Source organism: Mus caroli, unplaced genomic scaffold, assembly GCF_978045245.1.
Source record: "Mus caroli unplaced genomic scaffold, Mus_caroli_1 scaffold_3, whole genome shotgun sequence".
Classification (NCBI taxonomy): Eukaryota; Metazoa; Chordata; class Mammalia; order Rodentia; family Muridae; genus Mus; species Mus caroli.
In genome coordinates, this window is record NW_028227258.1 from 34,246,889 (window position 1) to 34,263,567 (window position 16,679).

A 16,679-nucleotide genomic window follows, 5' to 3' on the forward strand; every position below is an offset into this window, starting at 1 on the left:
TAGAGTAACATTTACTATTTTCTTTATATAAGGTTATACATGGAAGGATATACAGTTTTAGCAGGCTGTTACTGTTCAGCGTGTTTCTATCCAAAGCACACATGCTTCCCCTGAAATGACCAACTACCCATCCTGAGATCAATGTACCATTACTGCTGGGTCATTAACTTTATTGTATAAGATAGTTTACTTCCTGGAAAATTGGATAAATCTATTATCTAAGTGAGGAGTAAGAGGGAGACGGGCATGTATTACATTGTCATTCTTGCCAAAAAGTAGACCAAAGCTTTCTCCATCTTTCTTAAGTTTACACAGTGTTCATATGATTAGACGGGAACAGGAGCTAATGGAAATATCCATGAAGTCATGGATATATGGCCTTTGTACAGCAGAAGATGGGCTATTTCATAAAGCATTTGAGAGCAACTAACTTAACTGTTACCATCAACCTGGAAAGAACTGCTTAAGTGATTACCTTGGTAATTATGTGTTAGACTAGTTTTAAACAAGTTCTCACTTTTCTGTTCTGCTCTATAATGGCTTATAATTTAGAAACACTAAATACCAATGTCTTAATATTAGAAAAATAATTTCTAATACTTATGATGAAGTTCTTATGCTTCCAGTATCTTTTTACTATTTTATTTAAGTCTAAATGTATTTCTAATGGATACTGGAAAGATTTAGCCTACAAACTGGAATTGATTGTCATCAAATTATTTCTCCAGCAATACAACTCTGAAATCAGTAGAAAAGTAAGATGTAGCTCCCAGGTATTTAACATAAGTGAGTTTTTTAAAATTAAAAAATTTATTTCCAAGGAATCCACTTGGTCAGCACAGGAAGTAGTGCAGCAAAGGCAGTGTTAATTCCCTGCTAGTGAAGGCCAGGAATCTGGGTTGGACTTTGTACTTCCAGGCAAGGAAACCATATCTTGCTCTTTTATATTCCTAGTGTATAGTCCCACACACATAAAATGTGGCCGATACAAGTTTGTTTAACAGTGATTGCATCATTGATGAAATAAATATACCTGGAGAGCAAATAAAGGCATTGTGTCCTTTGCCTTGAAACTGTAAGCAGTACACATGTCCATGGTTTTATAGCATAATTTTGCTGTTTACCTTGGCAGGAGATTAGGGAATATGTTTTAGGCTGCAGAGCTATACTCTACACTCATTCATGAAGAAAGGTACCACATATGCATCTTGGTCTCTTCTCTCTTGTACACATGCTCATTTCAAATCTGTTTCCAAATCACTAGCCTTCTTACATCTCTGGATTCTTCGTTTACTCTTGTAACATAAGGAAGATTTACATATCATTTTGAGAGACTTGCTTTTCTAGTTGTTTTTTTTGTTTGTTTGTTTGTTTGTTTGCTTGGTATCTGCTCTTTTGCTTACCCAGTGTACTTTCCACAGCTTCTCAGCACCTTGCTGTGCTCATATCCTTGGATGTCAGAAATGCTTGTCTGCAGTTTGTTGAAGGTCTGAAGAACCTTGAAAATGTAGCTTTCCTCAAAAGGTTTCAAATTTTGCTTACTTCTAATTGTAACTGTGCTGGTCAAAATTATAAGCCTACTGGAAAGGAAAACAGATACTTCAGTATCTCCGTGGGAATGAATGCCTCTTTCAGGGTTTTTTATTCTCTCGATTGTTCAGTGTTAGGAAGACTTAGCCATCACCTTGACATTGATCTCTCTAATGCATCTTTAGGTTAGTTGCTGCTTAAATTCCTGGATAAACCTGGAAAGCATTTGAATGTTTTAGAAAACTTGACAACTTTACACTGCATGAAAAACATCGTAATATTTTACCTTTATTTATTTATTCTAGCTAGCTCTATGCTGAGGAATGTAAAATATGGTAACAGAATATAGAGAAAATATTTTGTTTCAGGAGGACTGTCTATTCCTATCTTCTTTTTCCTTGAAATGCATGTCTTTTTCGTCCCTTAATTTGTATATTACTTGTTAGACATCTCATCTAGGAAAAAGAACAAGCTTGTTTTTGGCTGACAAAGTACTTCTAAAATATTTGATCTCATTTGATCTCCATGTCCTGTGATGTGTTACCTGCACTTACGGAGGTGAAGAAGCCAGACTTCTAGTGACTTGATTGACATCACATAGCAAGTAGTGGGAATGGACTTGGAGGAAAATCTGTTCCCAAACATAAAAGAGTGGCTAGTACATGTTCATTTTGAGTTGTGTGTGTGTGTGTGTGTTTGTATATGTGTGTGTTGTATATACTTACTGGTGCTGGTATATGTAGATCAGGGATTGATATCCAGTGCCTTTTGTTTTATGATGCATGGTCTCTTAGAGATGCAGAGCTCAGAGATCACCGTCTTGGCAATGCTGACTGCCATGATTTGCCTGCTTTCATCCCCTAGGCTTGGGGTCACAGCCAGGTCCTGGCACATCTGACTTTTGCATGAGTGCTGAGACCCTGAACTCTGTTCCTCATGCAGCAAGCACTTTATCTCATGCTCTCTATCCAGCCCTAACTTTTATTCTTTTTTTTTTTAAATCTTTAATTTTTATTTAGTAAGGCTTGTTAAACTATTCTGGTAGTACTCAAAATCATATGATGCCTGGAGCTCTTTTTAAAAGATTTTGTATCAAAATATTTCCTGTTATTCTAGTTGCTGAATTTTACAAAATAAATATTTCAATTATTTGCAGCCCACCTGATCTAAGCAGAACATTCTTTATATCAGACATGGTAAAAGAGAGTGGAAAAAAAGCCCTATTGATGTTGGTGTTGGTAACAACAAAAGTGCTCTCAGCTCCCTCCCCCTTTTCTTCTATTGCCATCTTTGTGTAGGACTCCCTCACAGTCCAGGCATTCTTTCCCTCAGAATGCATGGGCCTGACAAAGGATACAGTGTTAAAGTTTTCTTGCCTGTGCTGACCCTCTCTCCAGGCTCCCAGTTTTGGGTGGAGAAAAAGGTATAGGTTTGGATCACTGGGTGCCAGCAGGACATAGCTAGAGCTAGCTACTGCAACCCAGTCTGTTCCCAGGCATCAGACATGAGTATCCTTTCTAAGTTTGGAAGATTCTCATACCATCAGAATGAAGCCTCAGTGAAGACAGAGGCAGACTGCACCATCAGATCTTTAGTTAGTCTTTTATTGGTTCAGCAAGAGTTATTTGAGGGTTTACATGATCTAAAATTAATAGCAGTCTTCTGTTTGCTTTTGGATAGAGAGTGGAACATCAATTATTCAGTAATGGTCTCTGAAAAGTTGAAGAACTACCTAGATTCCTATACTGTCCATGACTTTTCAACATCCATCAGTATTACCTAAAACTACTGAAATTGTTGTACCTGTAGATCACCACTTTGCTATATTCTTTAACTCTCATTGTACCCAGTCTCCTATCACAGAGCCCATGTACTGTACTCCTTCATACTGAACAACACTAGATAAAGTAGGTGGACTAGTAAAAGGACAGCATATACAACTACCTTCTTTCTGTCTCTTATGACCAAGTCAAGCCATTTGGTATATAATTGATCCAGAGAAAGGAATCTGGCAGATAGAAACCAAATCACTACATAGTTATGTGGTAGCTGTTAAACAAGGCAGATATCTTAACACATAGCAATGATTATTATAAACAAACGAATATTTTCCTGTAAAAAAATTTAAGGAAACTTACTTAACACTGTAAGAAGACAATATGATTATTTTATTTTGTGGTCTTCTTTCCAAAATGTTCATATTCAGAGAGAGAGAGAGGAGAGCGGGAGAGAGGGGTTAGCACAGATCTGGCAATTAAATTGTGTAGACATGAAATTATTTATCCACATATAGTGGGGTAGCCTCTAACATCTGTGTTACTATGTTCATGTAGAATATTTGTTGCATTGTTTTGATCATTAGCTTTCATTTCCAGATTGGAGAGTTATTCCCCTGGGGGCTTGATTCCCAGAACCCTTAGATTTGAGTATCAGTCTTAGACATAGGGATGTTTGAAGCCAAGCATCTCTGCTCTATGCCTGCCATGCCACCTGGTGGTATAGAGTGTTGTACTGACATCTGAATATAAAGGAATGGTTAGGATTTCTAAATTTACATTTTGTATGAAATGGAATACATAGTCTATGCATATGTGCATAAATACTCACAGTGCATAAAAGTAACATTGTTTTGACTTTAAAAGTAATTAAAATGTATCAAATGTAAAATTAACCTAATTGCAAAATAAATGTAATGAGAAAAATGGAACCATGCAAACATTAAATTATATTATAAAATAGCTATAAATTTCAGAATTATCAGGAATGACAGATAAGTAGAACAGAGCAGAATTTAGAAAGCAAGATGGTGACAGTTTGAATCATTGAGAAGATGAAATATTCAATACATTGTACTGAGCAAGCAAACTAATGAGATAATTAAAAATAGTGATGGGCAGGGTGTAGTGGTGCATGCCTTTAATTCTAGCACTTGGGAGGCAGAGGCAGGAGAAGTTCTGAGTGAGGCCAGCCTGGTCTACAGAGTGAGTTCCAGGACAGTCAGGGCTACACAGAGAAACCCTGTCTCGAAAAACAAAACACAAACAAACAAACAAACAAAAAGATGGAAAGATGAAGGCAGGCATGATGGTGCACTTGGGAGGCTAACATGTGGAGATTGCTGTGGATTGAGGGTAGATGTAGTTACATGACTAGTTTCAGAGTTACGGGAACTTCATAGCAAGATCCTGCCTCAAAGCAAAAAGCAGGAGGGGGGATGAGAAATCGGGAAAGGGGATCACATTTGAAATGTAAATAAATAAAATATCCAAAAAAAAAAAAAAAGGAGCAAAACTGACTATAGTACTCAGTCTTATTATTCCATGGAAATCTAGATCCATGGAAAATCTCTAAAGTTCTAGATGGATGGAAAATTAATACACTAAAGAGCTCATACTGCTGAATTACTGAAAGAAAAATATCACTTGAGTGTTAATCTTACAGTGGGAAAAGACTACTGGGATACCCAGAGGCCACTTGGCCACTTAGATTATACTCTTTCTGAAAGAAAAAAAAAAGAAGAAGTTGAAAGAGAATTTCAAAACTGTAACACTTAGTAAGTGAACATTAAAACCATTTCTTTAAATGTTTAAGGTTAAATGGATTACATTGTTGGGTCTTAGCATTTCTTTTTTTTTTTTAAGATTTATTTATTTATTATATGCAAGTACACTGTAGCTGTCTTCAGACACTCCAGAAGAGGGCGCCAGATCTCGTTGCAGATGGTTGTGAGCCACCATGTGGTTGCTGGGATTTGAACTCTGGACCTTCGGAAGAGCAGTCGGGTGCTCTTACCCACTGAGCCGTCTCACCAGCCCCTTAGCATTTCATATAATGCTTGTAGATGATATGAACATTTTGAGTTTATGTTCCTCTGAAATAAGGTGAAACACTTTCCTGGAATATTTGTGCAATAAAACATTCCCTGGGGCCAGTTTTTCCAAGTCATTTATGTATATTTCTGTTTATTTGGTTTTCATACTAACTCTTCATAGTATGTTCTAAATTCCTTCTAGTTTATTGCTTCATCCCTTGTATTTTCTGTGGGATGTTTGATCTTTAGTGAGATCCACTTGTTTCTTTTGTGACCTCTGTTGTCTCTGACTCAGGAAGACCATTCTAGAATACAACTAATGGCTTCTTTTGTATCTACAGATAAATCATCTTTTTAATTCCGTTTAACCTTTTTTTATCCTTCTGTAATTCATGATCTGTGAGAGTATAGAAACTCATATGTTCCCTAGACCTGTAGTTTTATAACTCCCTTACTCTCAGGTGAAAATCTCCAGCTCACAGCTGACAACAGTGTGTCTCCATCAGCCACCTTCATTGCTCCGTCCTGTTTGCTAACATTAAGAGACATAATTGCTCAAGGTTCTGGGACACGTTATACCTAGAAAAGTAAACTGCCTGTCCTTTCCCAAAGTTCTTAGACTTCTTGTTTATTTTCATTTTTTAAATGAGTTTATTTGTGTGGTGCACTATTTGTCCATATGTGTGTGCAGGTATGTGTGCAATAAACGTGCATGCAATTGCAGATAAATCATGCCTCAACTTATCTTTTGAGACCGGCTCTTTTGTTGACTTGAATACATAGGCAGCTAGCATATACCCAGAGTCATTCTTTTTTTTTTAATTTGGTATTTTCTTCATTTACATTTCAAATGCTATCCCAAAAATCCCCCAGACCCTCCCCCCACACACCCCTACCCACCCACTCCCACTTCTTGGCCCTGGTGTTCTCCTGTACTGAGGCATATAAAGTTTGCAAGACCAAGGGGCCTCTCTTCCTAATGATGGCCGAATAGGCCATCTTCCGATACATATGCAGCTAGAGACCCGAGGTCGGGGATACTGGTTAGTTCATATTGTTGTTCCACCTATAAGGTTGCAGACCCCTTCAGCTCCTTGGGTACTTTTTCTAGCTCCTCCATTGCGAGCCTTGTGTTCCATCCATTAGCTGACTGTGAGCATACACTGCTGTGTTTGCTAGGCCCCGGCATAGTCTCACAAGAGACAGCTATACCTGAGTCCTTTCAGCAAAATCTTGCTAGTGTATGCAATGGTGTCAGCCTTTGGAGGCTGATTATGGGATGGGTCCCCAGGTATAGCAGTCTCTAGATGGTCCATCCTTTCATCTCAGCTACAAAATTTGTCTCTGTAACTCTTTCCATGGGTGTTTTGTTCCCAAATCTAAGAAGGGGCAAAGTGTCCACACTTTGGGTCTTCATTCTTCTTGAGTTTCATGTGTTTCACAAATTGTATCTTGTATTTGGGTATTCTAAGTTTCTGGGCTAATATCCACTTATCAGTGAGTACATATTGCGTGAGTTCTATTGTGATTGGGTTACCTCACTTAGGATGATGCCCTCCAGGTCCATCCATTTGGCTAGGAATTTCATAAATTCATTCTTTTTAATAGCTGAGTAGTACTCCATTGTGTAAATGTACCACATTTTCTGTATCCATTCCTCTGTTGAGGGATATCTGGGTTCTTTCCAGCTTCTGGATATTATAAATAAGGCTGCTATGAACATAGTGGAGCATATATCCTTCTTACCAGTTGGACCATCTTCTGGATATATGCCCAGGAGAGGTATTGCTGGATCCTCTGGTAGTACTATGTCCAATTTTTTGAGGAACCGCCAGACTGATTTCCAGAGTGGTTGTACAAGCTTGCAATCCCACCAACAATGGAGGAGTGTTCCTCTTTCTCCACATCCTCACCAGCATCTGATGTCACCTGAATTTTTTATCTTAGCCATTCTGAGAAGAAAGGACCGAAGTATCCACACTTTGATCTTTGGTCCTCTTGAGCTTTATTTGCTCTGTGAATTGTATCTTGGGTATTTTGAGCTTTTGACCTCACTCGGGATGATATTTTCTGGTTCCATCTATTTGCCTAAGAGTTTCATGAAGTCATTGTGTTTAATAGCTGAGTTGTGTGTGTGTGTGTGTGTGTGTGTGTGTGTGTTTCATTTCACTTCATGCCAAATAAAAACTAGAGAAGTATTTTTTAAAAACTTAAACTAAAGTTTACTAAAACTCTGGGATGTTTCAAATCTTTGTGAAAGAAATTACTTCATTTCTGTGAAGCTTCCTGAATCTGGATAAACTTTTTCCAAATAGTATTGATCCTAAAATTGAGTGGTAGGTTGTAACTTAAATGAAGGCAAGACAAGGAAAATGTGCTGTGTTCTCTACGAAGCTTTGTACATGTCTCAGATATGTCTGCCTCAGAACTGTGCATAAAATTTAAATTGTGAGTAGATTTGCTTCTTGTTCTTACTTAGAACCTAGAGATATGATGCTTAAGTTTTCATCATGTGAAATAAGGCTTGGTAAATGTAAGATAATGTTAGTTTTAATCTGAAATTGAGGTAGGCTCTGTTTCTTTTATACAATTATAAATCAAGTTTCTGAGAAAATAATGCTAAGATAGGTTTTTACCCAACAATCAAAGTGTTCTTACTTCACTGGCTACAGGGCTCTACCATTCACTCTCCTTCTTACAGGATTTTGATTCTCTAATTCATTTGGGATATAAACTGCATTCCATCCCTTCCTTCTCTAGGAATGAAATGTCATAACGCACCTTTATACAAACATTATTAAATAAGGAAAAATGTATGTCACATGTTCTCTTTTTGTTTTTTTGTTTTTTTTTTTTTTTCCCTTTGGAGACAGGGTTTCTCTGTGTAGCCTTGGCTGTCCTGGAACTCACTCTGTAGACCAGACTGGCCTTGAACTTAGAAATCCTCCTGCCTCTGCCTCCCAAGTGCTGGGATTAAAGGCGTGCGTCACCACTGCTCTGCTGTGTGACATGACTCTTACCATGTAGTACTCCTTGGCTGTGATTTAGTGTGTTCTAAAAAGTGGTGTAAAACTGTAAAACTACAACAACACAAGACTGCAACCCAATGATACTGAACAGAAAGGCAGGGTCTACATAGTGGCATTGATAGGAGGCTCTAGACCACAAATACTACTACAAAACTGAGCCCCACCCTCTTTTGATGACAGCCAATGGCATACCATCCAGTAGATAGCAGAGTTGTCCTTAAGGGAGTTTTGTGTCCTCAAATGTTGCTGGACCCATTACTGTTCACACGGTAACAGCCTCTACAACCTGGAGAAAGATTCATTCAAGAAGACTTGCATTAACCTAAAACTTGTGCTTACAGCACATAACTAACAGGAGTGCTACCCATGTAAGGAACTGCTTTCATTTTTATGCATATCAACCACCCCAGCCAAAGTTTGAAAAGACTCACCGAAGAGTATAGCTGGAAGTGTTGGCACATAGTCAGTTGAATCTTTTGCTTATATTCTCACATTTCTAACCAGCAATAGATTAACGATTAAAATGTTCTGACCTTTGGGATTTGATCCTCTCAGCTATTGTTTTTTTTTTTCCTTTTTTTTTTTTTGAGTTGATATTTAGTGAAGGAGAAGAAGAAGGAGAGGCAGAGACAGAGACAGAGACTATGACTGTTTTTCTTACATGTATGTATGTATGCACAGTCTATACATACCTGTATACCTGTTATGGGTATAGATCAAAAGGGATTGCCATAGTCCTAGAAACTATAGTTACAGACAGAGTTGTATGTATGGATTGGAAACTGAACTCAAGTCCATTGCAAGAGTGGTAAGTGTTCATAATCCGTAATAGCTGCAAAACTTCTCTGTCTCCTGACATAAACCTTTTAAACCAGTTTGTAGTTTTATAGAGGAAAGTTCCATGTGCTGTTCTTACTTTGTTGTTGTTGTTGTTTGTATAAGGAAATTATATGAAGACTTTTCAAAGTTACATTTTTGATGGCACTGACTTGTATTGGTCTTCATAAAATTGTTTTCCATATTTTTGTTGCAGGATCTGCAGAGGTGGGTAAACGGTGCTCAGGAACATGGCTTTGTCCTGGTGTCTTTTGGAGCTGGTGTCAAGTATCTGTCAGAAGACATTGCCAACAAACTGGCAGGAGCTCTGGGGAGATTGCCTCAAAAAGTGATTTGGAGGTAAGGTCATGATAATTCAGAGTAGCTTTTACTGTTGAAACCCAATATCTCCCTATTTAGTCTTCATACCCTTGTAGAACCTAGCACCTTGATTCGCTGGCTAGATGATCTTGAAGTTTTATTGTATTTCTACTGCATTGAAATGTAAAACTTATTCATAAATGTCTGTAGTTGATAAGATAACTGTATAGAATATATTCAGAATATATTGTGGAATGAGATAGTCTATATTAGAGTCAGTTTTATGTTTCCTCCAGCTAAAACCTCCACTTTTTTCTTGTTTTTAAATTTTAGTTGTAATTTCATGCCTGTCTATATATTTTTTCAAATCAGTTTGGAATAAGGCAGTTAATGATGCATGAGTAAACGACTTAAATACTTCATTAATCCAAGTACTTTGTACTCTACTTTTAATGTCTCATGTCTATTAATATTTCCAGACTCTTAATCTGAGAGACTGAGCTTCTAAAACTCTCAGTACCTCACCAGCTAATTAATATTGGTTAAGATAAACTCAGGTACATTCCAGCTTCCACCGAAGGCCTTGCAGCGTGGAATCAAGCCTGCACACTTCATTGAGCATGCATTTATTTGTAGTCCTGGAGCTCAGTTATATTAGTGAATACAACTCCACAAAAAGGAAAAAGGATCTCCGAGATATTATATATACTTTGAATTGTCTAGGCTTTATCACAGTGTGTACGTCTGGGCTAGGGAATGGGCATTGACTGGACAGAGCTTCCCCTTCTTACTTCAGTTCCATTGGGATTTCGCTGTCAGGCTTGCTAATTCAGATCATCCTTGTACCTTATTGAGGACTCTTGTCACCTTCATAGTTGTGAGGCACATTTGATGTTCACCACATAGGAAACAGCCTGACTATGTGCTTTGCTCTGCCAATTTCTGTGGACCCAAGGCAATGAAGCATACTTTCTGCTGCCGTTCAGTGTTGGCACTGGCTTGCAAGGGTGGAGGTTAGTGACAGCTCAGGGGTTATTTTTCTTCTTTCTGCATACTTGTGTAGAATTAAATTTTGCAAATATTCATTTGGGTCCCCACATCTACAATAATAGATAGACTTTATGAGAAAATTATCTTATCTGTTTATATGTGTAATATTTTTATTGATACTAAACCAAAACTTTACTCAGAAGAATATGAGTAATTTATCATATACCATAACACTAGTTAAGTTTACAAAATTAATGTGTGTTATAAAGCTTCACTTCTGAAAGACCCGTTGTCTGGTATCTGTTTTAGATTTTCTGGAACCAAACCAAAGAACCTAGGAAATAACACTAAGCTCATAGAATGGCTGCCTCAAAATGACCTGCTTGGTAAGTCAGTAGCTGACCTCACTTGACTGATAATGTGAACATGATGGTAGTATAGGAGTGGTTCGGAAAGTGTGCGCGGCATCATTCTTACTAGTACTTCAATTCTCAAAATTCAGACTACTGATCCAGAATTTGGTTTGTTGTAAAATCATTTGTAAAATTCAGCTCCTGAAATCTCTAATGAAATATTTTAAACAATCACCCAATTTTAATGTCTATAAAACATACATTAAATTGTGTAAGCTAGTAGCAATATATAAAGCCATATCTGATTAGCTTAGTTTATAACACCAGTTAAACCAAAAACAAACAATAACTGATGCTATATTCATTTACAGATGTATCTAAATCTTAGATAATTTGGCAGTTATTCAGTTATCTGAAAAAAAGCAAAAAATAAGGGAAATATTTAAATTGAATTTGATCATTTGCCTTAATTATTCCTAAATTACTAGGTAGTTTTGATAAAGAAACATTTGTTTTAAATTTTATTTGTTGTTATTTTGATCTTAAACACAAAATTAAAATAATATTGATTAAATGCTTATCTTTTAAGTTATGCATAAATATGTTATTTTACTTTGTTTAATGAGTACACACAGTAAAAGTGAAAATTTTCATTTATTAAATTTATTCATTAAATGCCATGTCAACCCTTTCTGTGTAATAAACAAATAATAAGAAAGTTGTTGACCTGAGCAGTATTGACTCACACTTATGCATAATTAATAATAAGTATTAAATAAAATGACATATTTTAAAAATGATCTTAAAATACTAGTAACAACCTTAAAAATACTTTAAATTTATTTTAAAATATACTTTCTAGATGCTACAATAGTCTTAAGAGCAAGACACTTACTTATTATTATTATTAATTATTTTATTTAAAAGCAGTTTAGTACTTGTACTCAACTATATAGCTTCGGAGTCTTGCCTTTGGCTCCTAGTGCTGGAATCATAGTTGTATACCACCAAGTGGTTAAATAATTGGGGTGTGTGTTCCGTCACTGAGGACTGAGTACAGGACCTCACATGATTGACAAGCATTCTCCCATTACCATCTCCACTCACAAATCCAGCTATTTCAAAATTTCACTGTAAAATGGTGAAAAACTTTTATACATAATTCCTCTCGACCTAACTCATTCAAAAATCTAATAAATGAAACAGCAAAAAACGAACACAATCTTTTCCCTTTGCTTCCCTTCTTTTCCTTCTCTTTTCTATGTCTTTGTTATGGTGGCTTTAGAATCCATGTAAGGTAGGAATTAGCAAGAAAACAAAATCCATAGCAAAGTAAAGCATTAGCTAGCTCAGTGCAGCAGTATGATGCTTTTACCTAGGAACATCCGACCTTTACGTGTGGATCAAGAGCTAAGTGCAGCTGTTTAATGTCCTGGGAGAAAGACCTCCTCAAGCTTCCTCGGGTTCCTCTTATCTCGGTGTTCTGACTTTTCCAAGGATAGTCTTTTCACAGTACTCTGAGCGACACCTCTGCAGGTGCCGTGATGAATCCTGTAGTCAAAGACTCATTCAGGACTAGAAGTAGGCTAAACTTCTGTCTTCTCCCTTCAGCCTTAGTCCACCTTTTATTCCTATACCAACTCGACTTGTTCTGAATACTGCTACCAAGACTACTCTTGAATCTAATCCTTACTTAGTAAGGGCTAGGCACTCTCTATATAGCACTAGGAGAGACACAGGCACTGAGAGCCTATTAGTATGAGAATTTGTACAGAGTTTTCTACCTGGTATTTAATAGGTTTGAATTACTGCATCCTTATAGAATTTATTTACTGGCCAACAGCACATTTCCTAAGCATACTTTTTTCTTTCACTTCATATGCAAATTTTCATCTCTGTAATGATATACAGCCCCATTTACTAGAAGGAATACCTCCTTAAAATTTTGACCAGCTAACCTTTCCATTCCTATGACAGCTAAATATTACAATACTACATCTCTTATAGTTGTTGTCCTGACTTTCTGTTTATGTTTAGCAATTAAAGTGTGTTTTGCTAGTCACGTGAAATTTGTGCTTTAGAGAATGTCTTATATTTCATGATTAATGTTATATGTTTAAATTACCTAAAATGACTTTCAGCTGATATATGTAACAATCATTTTAATTGGTATAAAGAATGGATCAATGAAATGACCTCTTTAAAAATTCATGTATTAAAATGTAATTTACTATTGTGTTGGTCTTGTAAGAAGTTCTGGATAAATATGGAGTAATAATATAAGGTTTTTTTTCCTTTTTATCTTTTAGGCCATTCAAATATCAGAGCCTTCCTAAGCCATGGTGGTTTGAACAGTATATTTGAAACTATGTATCATGGTGTCCCTGTAGTGGGAATCCCACTGTTTGGAGACCATTATGATACTATGACTAGAGTACAGGCAAAAGGCATGGGGATCTTATTAGAATGGAATACAGTTACTGAAGGAGAGCTGTATGATGCCCTGGTGAAAGTTATCAATAATCCCAGGTAAGGTTTCTACTCATATAAGGCAGATAGATGATAGTATGTATACATGCATTTATCACAATTGTTCACGTACATGCTTACATTTAATTACACAGTATATTGGCAGTAAGTTTTCTGTAATTCCGCCATGGAGGGATATAGCTCTTATATCCTTGTTATTTCTTGTGTATGTTTTCCTAAAATGTGAAGTCAAATGTAACAGTCATTTAGCCATCCATGATGGTGACCCGGAGGTTTTTGCCACCAAGATTTGTTAGACAGAGAAACAAAGGTGGGAACAATCTCTGGTGTGTCATTTACCTTTGATACCCATTGCACTAGTTATACATGTCATAGCTGTGACAAAGTCCTTGACAAGGTGTGACACGGAAGAAGAAGAATTTTGGCCCTTGGTTTGAAAGTATAACCTGGTGCCAGTGACAAAGGCCTGATGGCAGGAGTGCCTACAGCTGTGGGTATGGGAGCTTCCTCACATCTTGATAGGAAAGCAGACTGGAAATAGTGCCACCATTCTGACTTTCTGCATTTTCCTCAGCCCAAATCCCCAACTGTTCTCACACACATATACAGAAATATGTGTCTCCAGGAATTCTAAATCCACCCAAGTTGACAGTGCTGATCAGCCATCACTGGCCGCTGCCTTGTATCTGAGGTTTGGCTATTACTGTAGAAATGAGGCAGTTGAAGCTCAAAGAACATCAGTAATTTGCCTACAGTCACACAGCTATTCAAACCCGAACAGAAGACAGACCTATCTGATTCTTCCTCTGCACTCTCCATCCTGCCTGGCTTTCCCAGCACGAGCTGTGGCTGAGATGGATTTGCTCATGTGAATGATGAATTAGAATCTTTATTTTGCCTTTTAAATTCTTGATGTGTCCTGAGTTAACCCACTTCACAAGTGAGTCTCAGTGGGCAGCTGGCCTGGGTACTTTTAAACAAAGCAGTGATTTTCTTCATTTAAAGGCATGATGTTTAGTATATCATGTTCTTCAAATGACAGTAAATGACTGAAGAAAGTATTCTAAATTTCTCTTTATACCTAGGTGGTGTGGCTGAACACTGTGCTGACAGCCATTGCTATAAGAAATGCTGATGGAAAAATGGTTTCTTATAAAAGCAGTGAAGCTTAATTATAAAATTTCTGAGTCATCCAAGGTTCATTATTCTGCCTTTTGTAGGCTTGGAGGTGGCCCTCATCTATCAGTCAGTGTCTTAGACACAAATGTGGCATGTGGAACAGTGTGTTCTGTGCCTCAGGCACCTGTATACTACCCCTTCTAGAATATTTATTTCTCATGCATTTTGAGACATGACTGTTCTTAGGAAAATATTTTTCCACAGGCCTTCAAAATCTAAAGGAAGGATTTGGGGTGGTAGAGTTGGAGAGCTACTAACTTTGGGTCATTCTATAAGAACATTACGAAAAGTAGTTCAGCCAGGTAATTTGTGTATTTGTTCTGACTGTGGAACTAGAGATGGAGCCCAGGGGCTTGCACATGCCAGGCAAGCACTCTTCCATGAGCTCCATTCCCAGCTCAGGTTAGCAGTGTTCTCTGAGGTGTGAGCCAGCATGAATTAGAGAAGGATCAGGTTATACTCATTGCATTGCACTGAAATCCTAACTGCAGTTTTGAAGTACACTTGGATATGTTCATTGTGCCTGCCATTCCCTAGATGTCATTATATAACCTCAAGTAATCTTGCTAAACAAAGTATTTTTATTGTTGGTTGGTTGCTTGCTTGGTTGGTTGATTGGTTGGTTTTGGCTTTTTAAACCTAAAACCTACATGTATTACAGTCCTACTTCCTTTACTAGAGCCTTGGTTTTGCTTAATGAAAACCTATTACCTTCTTATAACTAAACCGTAAATGAAGATGAACTGATCCTTATAATACCACTAATCTAAGTCATTGTCAGCTTTTACTGTTCAAGTTTCTTTTACATAAATTCATAAAATATAATGTAGTTTAATTATAATCAAGAAGGAAAATGTGTAAAATATTTTGCTTCATTTTTTTCTGTTTTAAGGAAAATCGTTTATCCATATATCATTTTTAAATAAAATAGAATAAGAAGAAATCTTTCACTTTCTTTTGGCAACAGACAAAAAGTGTGTTATATTGTAATGCAAAATGTGGGTTGGCTTATAAAGTTTGGGTAAAAATTTTAAGTCATGTTCATCAGGACTTGTTATAGAGGAGATAGTTATAACAGAGTAAATGTGTCTTTAGAAGCTGTATCTTGTCATAGCATGGATATAGAAAAATCCTACAAGTGATTATCTTGGCTTGCTACTGACCTCAGTCCTAGTTCCCTTCCATTCATTTCCCTCACTTGTTACCATGTCTCTTACAGGCTAAATAGTTAAAGCTACAGCTACATCATAACAGGAGCACCACATCAATTCATGTAGCACTGTACACTGATGATTGCACTGTAGAGGCACACTCATCAGATAGCTCATCCTGTTCTCTGGATTCTCCTTTCTTCATACCCAACACTGTTATCACTATGGCTAGTGTTCTGCACCTCGGGGGGATACTCCCTGTTCACTAGATCTAACCTAGTCCTGCAGGTTGTGAGCATTGTAATTGCCTCTGAATTCCCTTTACTTACTTTCACATTGAATCCTGAATCTTCTTTTTCTTTCTTTTTTTTTTTTTTTTTGGGGGGGGGGGGTCGAGACTGTGTTTCTCTGTATAGCCCTGGCTGTCCTGGAACTCACTTTGTAGACCAGGCTGGCCTTGAACTCAGAAATCTGCCTGCTTCTGCCTCCCGAGTACTGGGATTAAAGGAGTGTGCCACCACACCCAGCTGAATCCAGGCTCTTAACCAACTCATACCAACTTTTTCACTGTGACTTTGCCCTGCCCAGTCTGATTGGCCTTACTCTCATTTTGACTACTCCTATGGTGTTTGCCATGCACCTCTTACCATCAATATCTTCTTCTCTGGTAAACTAGCAATTTCTTTTTTTTTTTTTTTTTTTTTTGGTTTTACGAGACAGGGTTTCTCTGTATAGCCCTGGCTGTCCTGGAGCTCACTTTGTAGACCAGGCTGGCCTTGAACTCAGAAATCCGCCTGCCTCTGCCTCCCGAGTGCTGGGATTAAAGGCGTGTGCCACCACGCCTGGCTAAACTAGCAATTTCTATGACAATGGCTATTTGGTTCTATGACTTAAACTCATAATTTGTTATTCAGTATAGCCTTGAGCTGTTTGATGGGACGCCCTTGTACTACACACTGCTTGGGAATGAGTTTACCTTTGAATGCACCTCCTCTCCCTGCTTTCCGAT

At 37.4% G+C, this 16,679-nt stretch overlaps 1 protein-coding gene across 2 annotated transcripts in view; it reads left to right on the plus strand.

Moving 5' to 3' along the window:
* The window catches only part of Ugt8 (UDP glycosyltransferase 8), a 66,315-nt gene that overhangs the window by 42,949 nt on the left and 6,687 nt on the right, over positions 1-16,679 (plus strand). For both annotated transcript variants that reach the window (XM_021158526.3, XM_029475273.2), the window contains exons 3-5: positions 9,404-9,546; positions 10,807-10,883; positions 13,160-13,379. In XM_021158526.3, the coding sequence (XP_021014185.1) occupies positions 9,404-9,546; positions 10,807-10,883; positions 13,160-13,379 (440 nt within the window). The remainder of the gene's footprint in view (positions 1-9,403; positions 9,547-10,806; positions 10,884-13,159; positions 13,380-16,679) is intronic.